Raw genomic sequence first — 13,352 nt, 5'->3', positions numbered from 1 at the left:
TTCAGTAACTCTAAGATGAGCCTAATGAGAAGCCAGTTCTAGACACCAGGTAGGAAGCAGGCTGAGGACAAACTCTTAGAATAATTGTCCTATTTTAATATCAATAAAATGAGCTCACCTTTTCTTGTCATGTATGCGAGTCAACTTTAAGGCTTATCTAGGACCACTAGCAACTGAAGGTTCTATGCCTGACTCCCTATCACACCTACCAAAATAACTGCAGAGAGAATGGGAAAGGAAGTGCTTTAAAGGGATGAAAACCTTTGCAAAGGACTGAAAACCAGTGCTCAGAGACCCTGCATGGATATAGACAAGGAGAAACCACAAAAGCAAGTTATTTGGCCTACACATTACCCAACTAGTTAGGTTTAAAAAAATTTTTTATTGGAGTATAGTTGATTTACAATGTTGTGTTAGTTTCTGCTGCACAACAAAGTGAATCTGTTATACATATACATCAACTAGTTAGTTTTTATCTGCAACTTGATGTGCATTTTTACTCATCAAGCCAAATGCTGGGCTTGGAGGGGGAAAAAAAAGAAACCCTAGCACATGATTCTCATCCTTACCTACACATTAGAGCCATATGAGAAGGTTTTAAAACAATGATGCTAGGGCCACACCCAAAGTGAATTAAATCAGAATCTCTGAGGGGATGACACCCAGAAATCTGTTTTAAAATGTCTCCGGGTGGAAAGGTGAGGGAGAGGGATAAATTAGGAGGTTGGGATTAACATATACACACTGTATATTTATACTATATGTAAAATAGATAATCAACAAAAACCTATTGTATAGCAGAGGGAACTCTATATTCTGTAATAACCTATATGGGAAAAGATTCTGAAAAAGAATATATATGTGTGTGTGTGTGCGTGTGTATGGGCTTCCCTTGTGGCTCAGCTGGTAAAGAATCCACCTGCAATTCAAGAGACCTGGGTTTGATCCCTGGGTTGGGAAGATCACCTGGAGAAGAGAAAGGCAACCCACTCCAGTATTCTGGCCTGGAGAATTCCATGGACTGTATAGTAATTGGGGTCGCAGAGTCAGACACGACTGAGCAACTTTCACTTTCACATATGTATGTGTATATATATGTGTGTGTGTGTGTAACTTAATCACTTTGCTTTACACCTGAAACTAACACAACATTGTAAACCAACTACTCTCCAATAAAAATAAAAATTAAAACACATACCTTGGTTAAAAATACTTTTAAAAGTAAAAATTGCTTTAAAAAAAAAAAAACAGTCCCCAGATGATTCTAATGTTGCAACCATAAAACAAAGAATGTTGCCCACCATCCATCCTAAAGTACCCCTCAAGGAATTCAGGGCAAAGGTCAGGAATGAGGCACTCTGTGCTCCTGAAAAAAAGGAGATACAGTTAGATATTTTCAGGAAAAAATTTTATGTCCTCAGGTTTTTGCATCTTCCCATACCCATAAAAGCACTAAAATCATTAACTGAGATATCTGTTCCTCATGACAAGCAGCAACCTTCTACTGGGATGTGTGCTTGATCACTCATACCCCCTCCTCCATAATTACATACAATGCTGACTTCTCCCCGGCCACCTCATTAGAGCAGTTCCTCGGAGCTATCTGAGAGGCTCTCTCTTGGGCTATAGCCCTCAGTAAGTCCCCAAATAAAACTGAACTCACAGCTCACAGGTTGTGTGTTTTTATTTCAGTTGACACAACCAAGGCTGCAAACTGTCATTCTAAACCAGTGGTTCTCAAACTTGAGTGTACATTAGAATCACACACATTCAGTAAAACACAGAAAGTTGGGTCTCACCCTCAGAGGTTCTAATCCAGTTAGGGTGGAACCTGGAAGTCTGCATTTCAAACAAGCTCCTAGGTGATGCCAATGCTATTGGTCTAGGGACCATACCTTGAAAGGCAGAGCCCCATATGGACCACTGGTTCTCAGCCTTGGCTGCACATGAGAATTACCGGGGGTGGGGGGTTCATTTTAAAAATACAGATGCCTGAGTCCCCCCCCTAAACCAATTAAACTGGAATATCTGAGGTCCAGGGATCAGTATTTTTAAAGGTGATACTAATGTGCACTGAAGTTTGTTATCCTAGACCTAGATATTTTACAGTTGCAAGAGATCATTTAGTATAAACCCTTGAATTTCCTGAGAATTTAGAGGTACTTTAGCTACTACTGGTCCACAACCCCCAATTTCTACTATTCTCCCTTAATCTTTACTAGGTATTAACTACGTGAACTGTAAATCAACTATACTTCAAGAAAAAATAATAATAAAAATCAATGTGACCAATTTAGGGTGACCAACTTGTCCTGGTTTGCCTAGGATGCTCCTGGTTTTAGCACTGAAAATCCCAGATTCAAAGTAAATCAGGAGAGTTGGTCATTACAGTTACATTTTGCAGCTCACAGACTGGAATACAATACTATTAGATTTTGCTTTTAACATCCAGCATCCAGATCTTGGTTTCTAAATACCATTCTCTAATAAAAGGGATCAGGGCTCCTTGGAAACGGCTGATTTCAGGACTAAGGCAGAGAAATGTATGACAAACCCAGGAACTGTCTGTCAGAATTTAAGTTAGTGATCAAAGACTCACGGAAGCATGTCTAAAGGACTAAAGGGACTCCCACTGGCCAAACCGGAGAAAATTTGAGCATTACAAAGAAAATGACAGAACTGGATGGAAAACATTAAATTTAAGTAACACTGAATTAAGTGATATCCAAAAAAACAAATAAATCTACCTCTCCACTACTGAAAGTAACTATTATATCAACTTGCTCTGAAAATTGGTATTTGAGGGGAAAGAATCTGGCTTTTACCTGGCCCTTTTGGGTGATATCCTGTGGATAAGAAAAAGCTCATCTTTACAGAAGAATCCCAGCTAACAAATGTAGACTGGATGACTGAATTAGAAAGACATCATTTTGTAACCCCAATTAAATCAGAAAATAGATTTTAAAAATTAGAAGAAAAAATTACTGAGTCAGGAAACAATAATGCTGAATTTTTTAGGTGAGAGGTAACTGAGGAACAGGACAGTCACATGGTACCAAAGTAAGCCCAGATTTATTGTTAATTAGGAAGAGAAAATTAAAATTACATACAGAGTTCTGAGGGCCACGACCTTAACCACCACCTTTACTATGAGTGGACAGTTGTCAGTGTACCTCTTAATGGGAGGCTACATGAAGTATGCAGAATATTTATGAAGCATTCTTATCAAAACTGAATCTAGTGAGGTAGATAAACCTAGATCCTGTTATACAGAGTGAACTAAGTCAGAAAGGGAAAAAAAAATCATCTGCTGTGCTTAGTCACTCAGTTGTGTCCGACTCTTTGTGACACCATGGACTGTAGCCCACCAGTCTCCTCTGTCCATAGGGATTCTTTCCAGGCAAGAACACTGGAGTGAGTTGTCATGCCCTCCTCCAGGGGATCTTCCCAACCCAGGCATTGAACCCAGGTCTCCTGCATTGCAATCAGATTCTTTACTGTCTGAGCCACCAGGGAAGCTCAAGAATACTGGAGTTGGTAGCCTATCCCTTCTCCAGGGGATCTTCCCGACCCAGGAACCAAACTGGGATGTCCTACATTGTAGGCAGATTCTTTACCAGCTGAGATATTAATGCATATATATGGAATCTAGGAAAATGGTACTGATGAATCTATTTGCAGGGAAGGAACAGCAACACAAACGTAGAAAACAGACTTGTGAATACAGTAGGGGAAGGAGAGGGTAGGATGAATTGAGAAACTAGAATCAACATATACACACTATCAGGTGTAAAATAGTTAATGGAAAAGCTACTACATAACACAGAGAGCCCAGCCTGGCACTCTGTCACAACCTAGAGGGGTGGGATGGGAAGGGGGAGGGAGATTCATGAGGAGGGGATATATATATAATTATGGCTAATTCACATTGTTGTACAGCAGAAACATTGTAAACACAACATTGTAAAGCAATTATCCTCCATTTAAAAATAAATTAAAAAAAAAAAAACTGGATCCAATCAAGCCTCTAAATCCAACAATTTCCAGTTTATAGGAAATTCAGGGGCTGGAAGGGAAAGCTAAACACTTTAGTTTTTCTTAAGAAAACAAACCATCCTGGTTTGCCCAGGACTGAGGACTCTCCAGGATGTAGGATCAGTGTTAAACCAGGAGAATCCTAGGCAAACCAGGACGGTTGGGCACACACACTACAATCAGACAGATTCATAAGTGGGGTAGACCTGGTCTCTAAAAGTCCATGCCATTAACAAAAAGTGGGCAAACTGTTTTAGATTAAAAGACACTAAAGAGAGACCATACTCAAATGCAACATGTGAACCGACCATAAAAGACATTCGGTGGACAGCTGGGGAAATCTGAATATAGAGCAGTACTACTCAGGCAGCCCAGAGATGTAAATGAACCATGTCACTAAGCACAGTATTTAATCTGCCTGACATATTTCTGGAAATGAAACTTCCTCAATGAAGGATGTGGTGCACTGATACACACTTGGTGCAAGATCCTTATCTTAGCAAAATGCTAACATTTGTTGAATCCTGGTGGTGGGTATACTGCCGTTCATTGTATTCAGATCAGTTCAGTCACTCAGTGGTGTCTCTCTGCAACCCCATGGACTACAGTGTACCAGGCTTGGCCAAAAAGTTCATCCAGGTTTTTTCATAAGATATTCCAGAAAGACCCAAACAAATTTTTTGGCCAACCCAATACTTATTCTTTTAACTTTCCTGTATGTTTAAAAGTTTGCATTATAAAAATGATGAAAGCACAAATTCTAAAATCATATTACTTACACAATGTATACTAACACAATTAGCACAAAGCTGATTATCTACAACTAATCCTATATTTATTCATTAGATATTCCTCAGGGAATAGCTAAGTTAAAAACAGAAAAATGAGTTAGCCAAAAGAAAAAAGCACATTCCATGCTGAGGAAACAGTAGTAGGACCAGAATGGAAGAAATTTGTTTTTTTCAAGGAAAGGAACTCAATGTATATAGAAAAATGAGGCTACCCAGATGAAGAAAGGGCTGTGAGGCTCTATGAAGAAGGGTCTTTATTTTATTTAGGACTTTATTTTAAAAACAAGAAGCCCATGACAGACAGATTTCAAGCACTGGAGAAACAATGAGAATGGCATTTTAGAAAACTCACTCTGGTTACAGAGAATGGAATGGATGGGGCAAGCATGAATACAGCAGCACAAGTTGGGAAGATGGCCCTTTCAATAATAACCTGGTGCAAGATGATGTAACCTGCAGGATGGAGACTTGGTGGCCAGCTGCATGTAGGCAGAGGGTACAGGAAAAGGACTCAGATGTAATTCCCAGGCTTCTAGCTTGAGTGACTGAGTAGATTGTTATATTCATCAAGATTGAAAATACAGAAGCAAGAACGGGTTTGGAGGAAAGATGTAAAGTACATAAATTAGATACTTTGAGTTCAGAGTACCTAGAAGATATCCAGGTAGAATCTACCTTGTAGGCACTTGAATATGAGAATGAGAAAGATAACTCTGACTTCCAGTTTACATTTAGCAGATAGGGAACAAAGAAGGAGAAAATAAGTAAACTGGAAGTCAGAGTTATCTTTCTCATTCTCATATTCAACTGCCTACAAGGTAGATTCTACCTGGATATCTTCTAGGTAATCTGAACTCAAAGTGTCTAATTTATGTACTTTACATCTTTCCTCCAAACCCGTTCTTGCTTCTGTATTTTCAATCTTGATGAATATAACAATCTACTCAGTCACTCAAGCTAGAAAGCAGAACTGAAAGAGACACGTGTACCCCAATGTTCATCACAGCACTGTCTATGATAGCCAGGACATGAAAGCAACCTAGATGTCCATCAGCAGATGAATGGATAAGAAAGCTGTTGTACATATACACAATGGAGTATTACGCAGCCATTAAAAAGAAGACATTTGAATCAGTTCTAATGAGGTGGATGAAACTGGAGCCTATTATACAGAGTGAAGTAAGCCAGAAAGAAAAACACCAATACAGTATACTAATGCGTATACATGGAATTTAGAAAGATGGTAATGATAACCCTGTAAGCAAGACAGCAAAAGAGACATAGATGTATAGAACAGTCTTTTGGCTCTGGGAGAGGGAGAGGGTGGGATGATTTGGGAGAATGGCATTGAAATATGTATAATATCATATATGAAATGAATCGCCAGTCCAGGTTCGATGCATGATACTGGATTCTTGGGGCTGGTGCACTGGGACGACCCAGAGGGATGGTACGGGGAGGGAGGAGGGAGGGGGGTCAGGATGGGGAACACGTGTACACCTGTGGTGGATTCATGTTGATGTATGGCAAAACCAATACAATATTGTACAGTAATTAACCTCCAATTAAAATAAATAAATTTATAAAAAAAACAAAGAGGAAAGATATCACCTCCAAAATAAACAACTGGGGAAAATTTTTTTAAAAAAGAAATAATATACTAATATTATTTACATAAAATAAAAATGGGGAAATGGAAATATATGCCTATAATATATAAACATATATTATTTTCATAAAATGAGAAATAGGGAAATGGAAATAAAACTTATTTGACTACCATTAGTCAACACTCTTTATCATTTGAGACTACTTCCTTCTTACATTTTTATATGGATATTCATACAATGGGGCTTCCCTTGTGGCTCAACTGTTAAAGAATCCGCCTGCAATGCAGGAGACCTCGGTTTGATCCCTGGGTTGGGAAGATCCCCTGGAGAAGGGAAAGGCTACCCACTCCAGTATTCTGGCCTGGAGAATTCCACAGACTGTATAGTCCATGGGGTTGCAAAGAGTCGGACACGACTGAGTGACTTTCGCTTTTTCCTTTCACACAGTAGCTTTAAAAGCCGTATTTTTATTACAAAGAGGCTTCTCTAGAGGTATTTACAGTTGACAAGAAATTAGAAACACTAGGTGACCTGATATCACTTTGTAAATCAGACAGTGCTTGCTAAGTTACATGTCCTTAGGCTGTTAAGACACAAAACATAATGTAACTATTTTTAAATTATTAAATTTAATTAAATTAGGCTGTTAAGATTCAAAACATAATTTTCCTATTTTTCTGAAACTCTTCCAAAAAATTGCAGAGAAAGGAACACTTCCAAACTCACTCTATGAGACCACAAACACCCTGATACCAAAACCAGGCAAAGAAAACACAAAAAAAGAAAATTACAGGCCAATATCACTGATGAACATAGATGCAAAAATCCTCAACAAAATTATAGCAAACAGAATTCAACAACACATTAAAAAGTTCATACATCATGATCAAGTTGGGTTTATTCCAGGGATGCAAGGACTCTTCAAGATACACAAATCAATCAATGTGATACACCATATTAACAAACTGAAAGATAAAAAGCATATGATCATCTCAATAGATGCAGAAAAAGACTTTGACAAAATTCAGCATCCATTATGATAAAAAAACGCTTCAAAAAATGGGCATAAAATGAACCTACCTCAACATAGTAAAGGCCATACATGAAAAGCCCACAGCAAATATTATTCTCAATGATGAAAAACTAAAAGCATTCCCTCTAAAATCAGGGACAAGACCAGGGTGTCCACTCTCACCACTATTAGTCAACATAGTTTTGGAAGTTCTAGCTATGGCAACTAGAGAAGAAAAAGAAATAAAGTGAATCCAGATCAGAAAAGATGAAGTAAAACTCACTGTTTGCAGATGACATGACACTATACATAAAAAACACAAAAGAAACTATTAGAAAATTACTAGAGCTAATCAGTGAATACAGCAAAGTCACGGGATACAAGGTTAATACACAGAAATCACTTGCATTGTTAGTATATAGGATATATACTAACAATGAAAAATCAGAAAGAGAAATTAAGGAATCAATCCCATTCACCATTGCAACAAAGAGAAATATCTAGGAATAAATCTACCTAGGGAGACAAAAGACTTGTATATGTAAAACTATAAGACACTGATCAAAGAAATAAAAAAAAATGACATAAACAGATGGAGAAACATTCCATGTTCCTGGGTAGGAAGAAACAATATTGTGAAAATGACTATACTACCAAATGCAATCTACAAATTCAATGTGAATTCTATCAAATTACCAATGTCATTTTTCACAGAACTAGAACAAAAAATTTCACAATTCATATGGAAACACAAAAGACCCCGGATAGCCAAAGCAGTCTTGAGAAAGAAGAACGGAGCTGGACTTCAGGTTATACCACAAGGCTACAGTCATCAAGACAGTATGGTACTGGCACAAAAACAGAAATACAGACCAATGGAACAAGATAGAGAACCCAGAGATAAACCCATGCACCTATGGGTACCTGATTTTTTACAAAGGAGGTAAGAATATACAATGTGGCAAAGACAGTCTCTTCAATAAGTGGTGCTGGAAAAACTGTACAGCCACGTGCAAAATAATGAAATTAGATCACTACCTAACACCATACACAAAGATAAACTCAAAATGGATTAAAGACCTAAATGTAAGACCAGAAACTATTAAACTCTTAGAAGAGAACATAGGCAGAACACTCGATGACAGAAATCAAAGCATGATCTTCTATGACCCGCCTCCTAGAGTAATGGGAATAAAAACAAAAATAAACAACTGGGACCTAATTAAACTTAAAAGCTTTTGCACAGCAAAGGAAACTACAAACAAGGTGAAAACACAACCCTTAGAATGGGAGAAAATAACAGCAAATGAAACAACTGACAAAGGATTCATTTCCAAAATATACAAGTAGCTCATACAACTCAATGCCAGAAAAGCAAACAACCCAATCAAAAAGTGGGAAAGGGACATGAAAAGACATTTCTTCTAAGAAGACATACAGATGGCTAACAAGCACATGAAAAGATGCTCAACATCACTCATTATTAGAGAAATGCAAATCAAAACTATAATGAGATACCACTTTACATTAGTCAGAATACTGCTACTGCTAAGTCACTTCAGTCGTGTCTGACTCTGTGCGACCCCATAGACGGCAGCCCACCAGGCTCCCCTGTCCCTGCGATTCTCCAGGCAAGAACACTGGAGTGGGTTGTCATTTCCTTCTCCAATGCATGACAGTGAAAAGTGAAAGTGAAGTCGCTCAGTCGTGTCCGACTCTTAGCGACCCCATGGACTGTAGCCCACCAGGCTCCTCCATCCATGGGATTTTCCAGGCAAGAGCACTGGAGTGGGGTGCCATTGCCTTCTCCATACATCAGTCAGAATGGCCACCGTCAAAAAGTCTACAAACAATAAATGCTGGAGAGGGTGTAGAGAAAAGGGAACACTCTTGCATTGCTTGTGGGAATGTAAATTGATACAGCCACTATGGAAGACAGTATGGAGACTCCTTAAAAAGCTAGAAATAAAACCACCGTATGACCCAGCAATCCCACTCTGAGGCATATACCCTAAGGAAACAAAAATTGAAAAAGACACATGTATCCCAATATTCACTACAGCACTATTAACAATAGCTAGAACATGGAAGCAACCTAGCAGATGAATGGATAAAGAAGCAGTGGTACACATATACAATGGAATACTGCTCAGCCGTAAAAAGGAATGCATTTGAACCAGTTCCAATGAGGTGGACGAACCTAGAGCCTATTATACAGTGAAGTAAGTCAGAAAGAGAAATATATATACTGTATGCTGCTGCTGCTGCTAAGCTGCTTCAGTCGTGTCCGACTCTGTATAACCCCATAGACGGCAGCCAACCAGGCTCCCCTGTCCCTGGGATTCTCCAGGCAAGAACACTGGAGTGGGTTGCCATTTCCTCCTCCAATGCATGAAAGTGAAAGTGAAAGTCAAGTCGCTCAGTCGTGTCTGACTCTTCGCAACCCCATGGACTGCAGCCTACCAGGCTCCTCCATCCATGGGATTTTCCAGGCAAGAGTACTGGAGTGGGGTGCCATTGCCTGACACATATATATGGAATCTAAAGCGATAGCACTGATGAATTTATTCTCAGGGCAGCAATGGAGAAACAGACATAGAGAACAGATCTATGGACATGGGGGGAGGAGAGGAGGAAGAAGGGGAGATGTATGGAGAAAGTAACATAGAAATTTACAATACCATATGTAAATAGCCAATGGGAATTTGCTGTATGACTCAGGGAACTCAAACAGGGGCTCTAACAGGCTGAAGGGTAGGATAGCGAGGGAGATGGGAGGGAGGTCTTGGAGGGAGGGAACATGGGTGTACCTATGGCTGATTCTTGTTGATGTATGACAGAAAACCACAAAATTCTGTAATAACCCTGTGTACGAGACTGCAAAAGAGACACCAATGTATAGATCAGTTTTATGGACTCTGTGGGAGAGGGAGAGGGTCGGGAGATTTGGGAGAATAGCATTGAAACATGTATAATATCATGTATGAAACGAGTCGCCAGTCCAGGTTCGATGCACGGTACTGGATGCTTGGGGCTGGTGCACTGGGACGACCCAGAGGGAGGTGGGGGGGGAGGAGGGAGGAGGGTTCAGGATGGGGAGCGCGGGTATACCTGTGGCGGATTCATTTCGATATTTGGCAAAACTAATACAATATTGTAAAGTTTAAAAATAAAATAAAATTAAAAAAATAAACATTAAAAAAAATTTTTTTTTTAAATTGTTGGGCACATATCCAAGATCAAGTCCAGAGTTGAAGAAATCATGACTAGAGAATGTCAGTTTCAATATCCAGTTTGTTATAGTATATACTGGATCATTAGGGGGTTCTGGAACTTTCTGCCTCCATACTACACAGCACAATTATAGGTATTCAGTTTCTTCTTTGAAGCTCTCCTTCCCCATAGGGTCTCTACTACAATCACTTCTCCTTCCATAGGTGAGAGGTAATTGGGGGTATTGCTCTTAAGGGTAAACACACTTTTAAAGGCTGTTCTAGCCTAAAAAACCCAAAGGAATGAAGCTCTACTGAGATCACACAGCCACTCTGCAATCACTTCATAGCTTACTCTGCTTTTTGAAAAAGCTAGACTTGTTTTTAATTCTAATCCACGGCTACCTCATGAATGCAGAACACATCTATCTGAGTCAATGTGAAATTATGACCACATACAGAGAAAAGCTCAATTGTCACCCCACCACAGGCAGAACCAGACGGAGGAGACAGGCTATAAACTGGGATCAAGCAAGCCATGACAGGCTGACAGCAAAAGGAAGGAATAGTCCAGATCCACATCCAAAGAATGGTCACAACCAGGCAAATTTGCATGAGAGCCAGTTAACCTGAAAACTAAGGTTATAAATCTGCCTCGGGAAGGAGGCCCACTTATTCTTCCTGCTCAAGATCCAAAGATTGGTTTCCTCAGTAATGTTTTCAGGGTCTGTGATGTCACAATATGCCAAACCTGGAAGTTACTGACACTTCAACCTTAACAAAGAGCCGACAGGCTTGTAAGAGGCTGCGTATCGAGTGAAGAGAAGCACCAGTTCGCAGTGAGGGGTGTGGGGGAATAGATCCACAGGCACAGCTTGTCTCAGGATGAAAGGCTTGCCAAGGAGCTTCTTAGTGGAGTCTGGAGGACAGCACAAGCTATAGAAAGCAATCCTAGTATCAGTTTAGTAAACCAAGGAGAAACTACAGGAATCCAATTGCTTATAATTTAAGCCCTTGCTCTGTGTTCCCACAGCCCCATGTTTCTCTCTATAATAGCACTTATCATATTTAATGTAACTACCTGGGTTTGTTTTTTCTTAACCATCTTCCTCATGGGAGTGTATAATCTTTTTAAGGGTAGAAATGAGGCCAAAACTGCTTATTATTCATCTCTGTGTTCTTAGTGTGTAACACAAAGTAGGGGTTCAATGGTAAATGGAGCATCACACATTTTTGTATAATCTGCAAACACTATGTAATTAATATATATTACTGACTTACTCTATTGAAAATTTAGAACAAAAATTCACCTATAAGCTCACCATTCAGTGAAGAATAACTGCTGCTAAATTTTTAGGATATATCTTCCCAAGTATGTACATTTAAATTGGTGTCTTAAAGTGGAATCACACTCTACATATTATACATATTGCTTTACAACAATTTCTTCAAGTAATAATGTATCATGAGCATCTTTCCACTATATTATATGTAGTTACCTCTTATTTATTGGCTATATGGTATTTCATTAAATAAATGTAATGTAGCTTATTTATCTAATTCCTTGCCACTGGAAATATAAGTTGTTTCTAACCTTTTGCTATTTCAAAAAATCTCTTCATCAATACTCTGACAGTAAAATTTTTGCATACATTTTTAGTTATGTAGTAGAACTGTATGTTTTTAAGTAGAGTCTGTATGTTTTTAAGGCCCTAAGATATGTATGACCAAACAGTTGTTTAAAAATGTTTTATTAGACTTCCCTGGTGGTCCAGTGGTTAAGAATCTGCCTGTCAATGCAGGAGACATGGATTCGATCCCTGGTCTGGGAAAATTTCACAGGCTCTGAAGCAACTAAGCCCACGTGCCACAACTACTGAGCCTGCACAATGAAACTACAGAAGCCTGCACCCTAGAGCCTTGTGCTCTGCAACAAGAGAAGCCATCACAATGAGAAGCCCACACATCACAAATAGAGAGTAGCCCCTACTTGCTCCAGCTAGAGAAAGCCTGCACGGCAATGAAGACTCAGCACAGCCAAAATCAATCAATAAATAACAATTGCAAATGTTGTACTAATTTACACTCAAACCAACAAAGAAGAAGAGTTCTGGTTTCCCTGGCTAACACTCAGTAGTTTCAAGCACTACCTATTAAAATAAGGAACAAGACAAGATATGCACTATCATTCCTACATGGGAACATCTTCTATCCAATATAATGAGGGGGAAAAAAGTATTTGAAGGAAAGAGACAAAACTGTTTTTATAAGGTAATCATGACCAGCTACCAAGAATATGCAAGAGAATCAACTGGAAAATGTATAAAGCAAATAAAAGAATAGGTAGCTTGACCCAAAATCTCCAATAACCAGTTAGCAAATATTCATGAAAAAGGTCCCTTTCATAATAGCATGAAAAACTTTACAGTGTCATATTAAACTTAAGAAAAAAGACCTATATTGGAAAAAAATTTCAAGAATCACATAAGCCTACAGTAATTTAAGAGACAGGTCACATATCTGAACAGAAAAAATACTGTAAAAATTTCAATTCTCCTTAAATGAATTAATTACTTCGGTGTACTTCCAATCACAAGCACAAGAATATTTTTGATAAGTTGATTCTAGAGCTCTGTTAGAAAATACATGAAAATGTTAACAGTATATATCCTTTAACCCAGACATTCCACAT

General features: G+C 38.8%; 1 protein-coding gene across 1 annotated transcript in view; it reads right to left on the bottom strand.

The window, feature by feature from the left end:
- Positions 1-1,375: 1,375 nt before the first annotated feature.
- TRMT2B (tRNA methyltransferase 2 homolog B) overlaps positions 1,376-13,352 on the bottom strand; it is an 80,628-nt gene continuing 68,651 nt past the window's right edge. The window contains 1 exon segment of the mRNA XM_059883826.1: positions 1,376-11,596. Coding sequence (XP_059739809.1) covers positions 11,419-11,596 — 178 coding nt within the window. The 3' untranslated portion in view covers positions 1,376-11,418.

This window comes from Bos taurus, chromosome X, assembly GCF_002263795.3.
Source record: "Bos taurus isolate L1 Dominette 01449 registration number 42190680 breed Hereford chromosome X, ARS-UCD2.0, whole genome shotgun sequence".
NCBI classification, from domain to species: domain Eukaryota; kingdom Metazoa; phylum Chordata; class Mammalia; order Artiodactyla; family Bovidae; genus Bos; species Bos taurus.
This window is presented reverse-complemented; position numbering and strand designations above follow the sequence as displayed.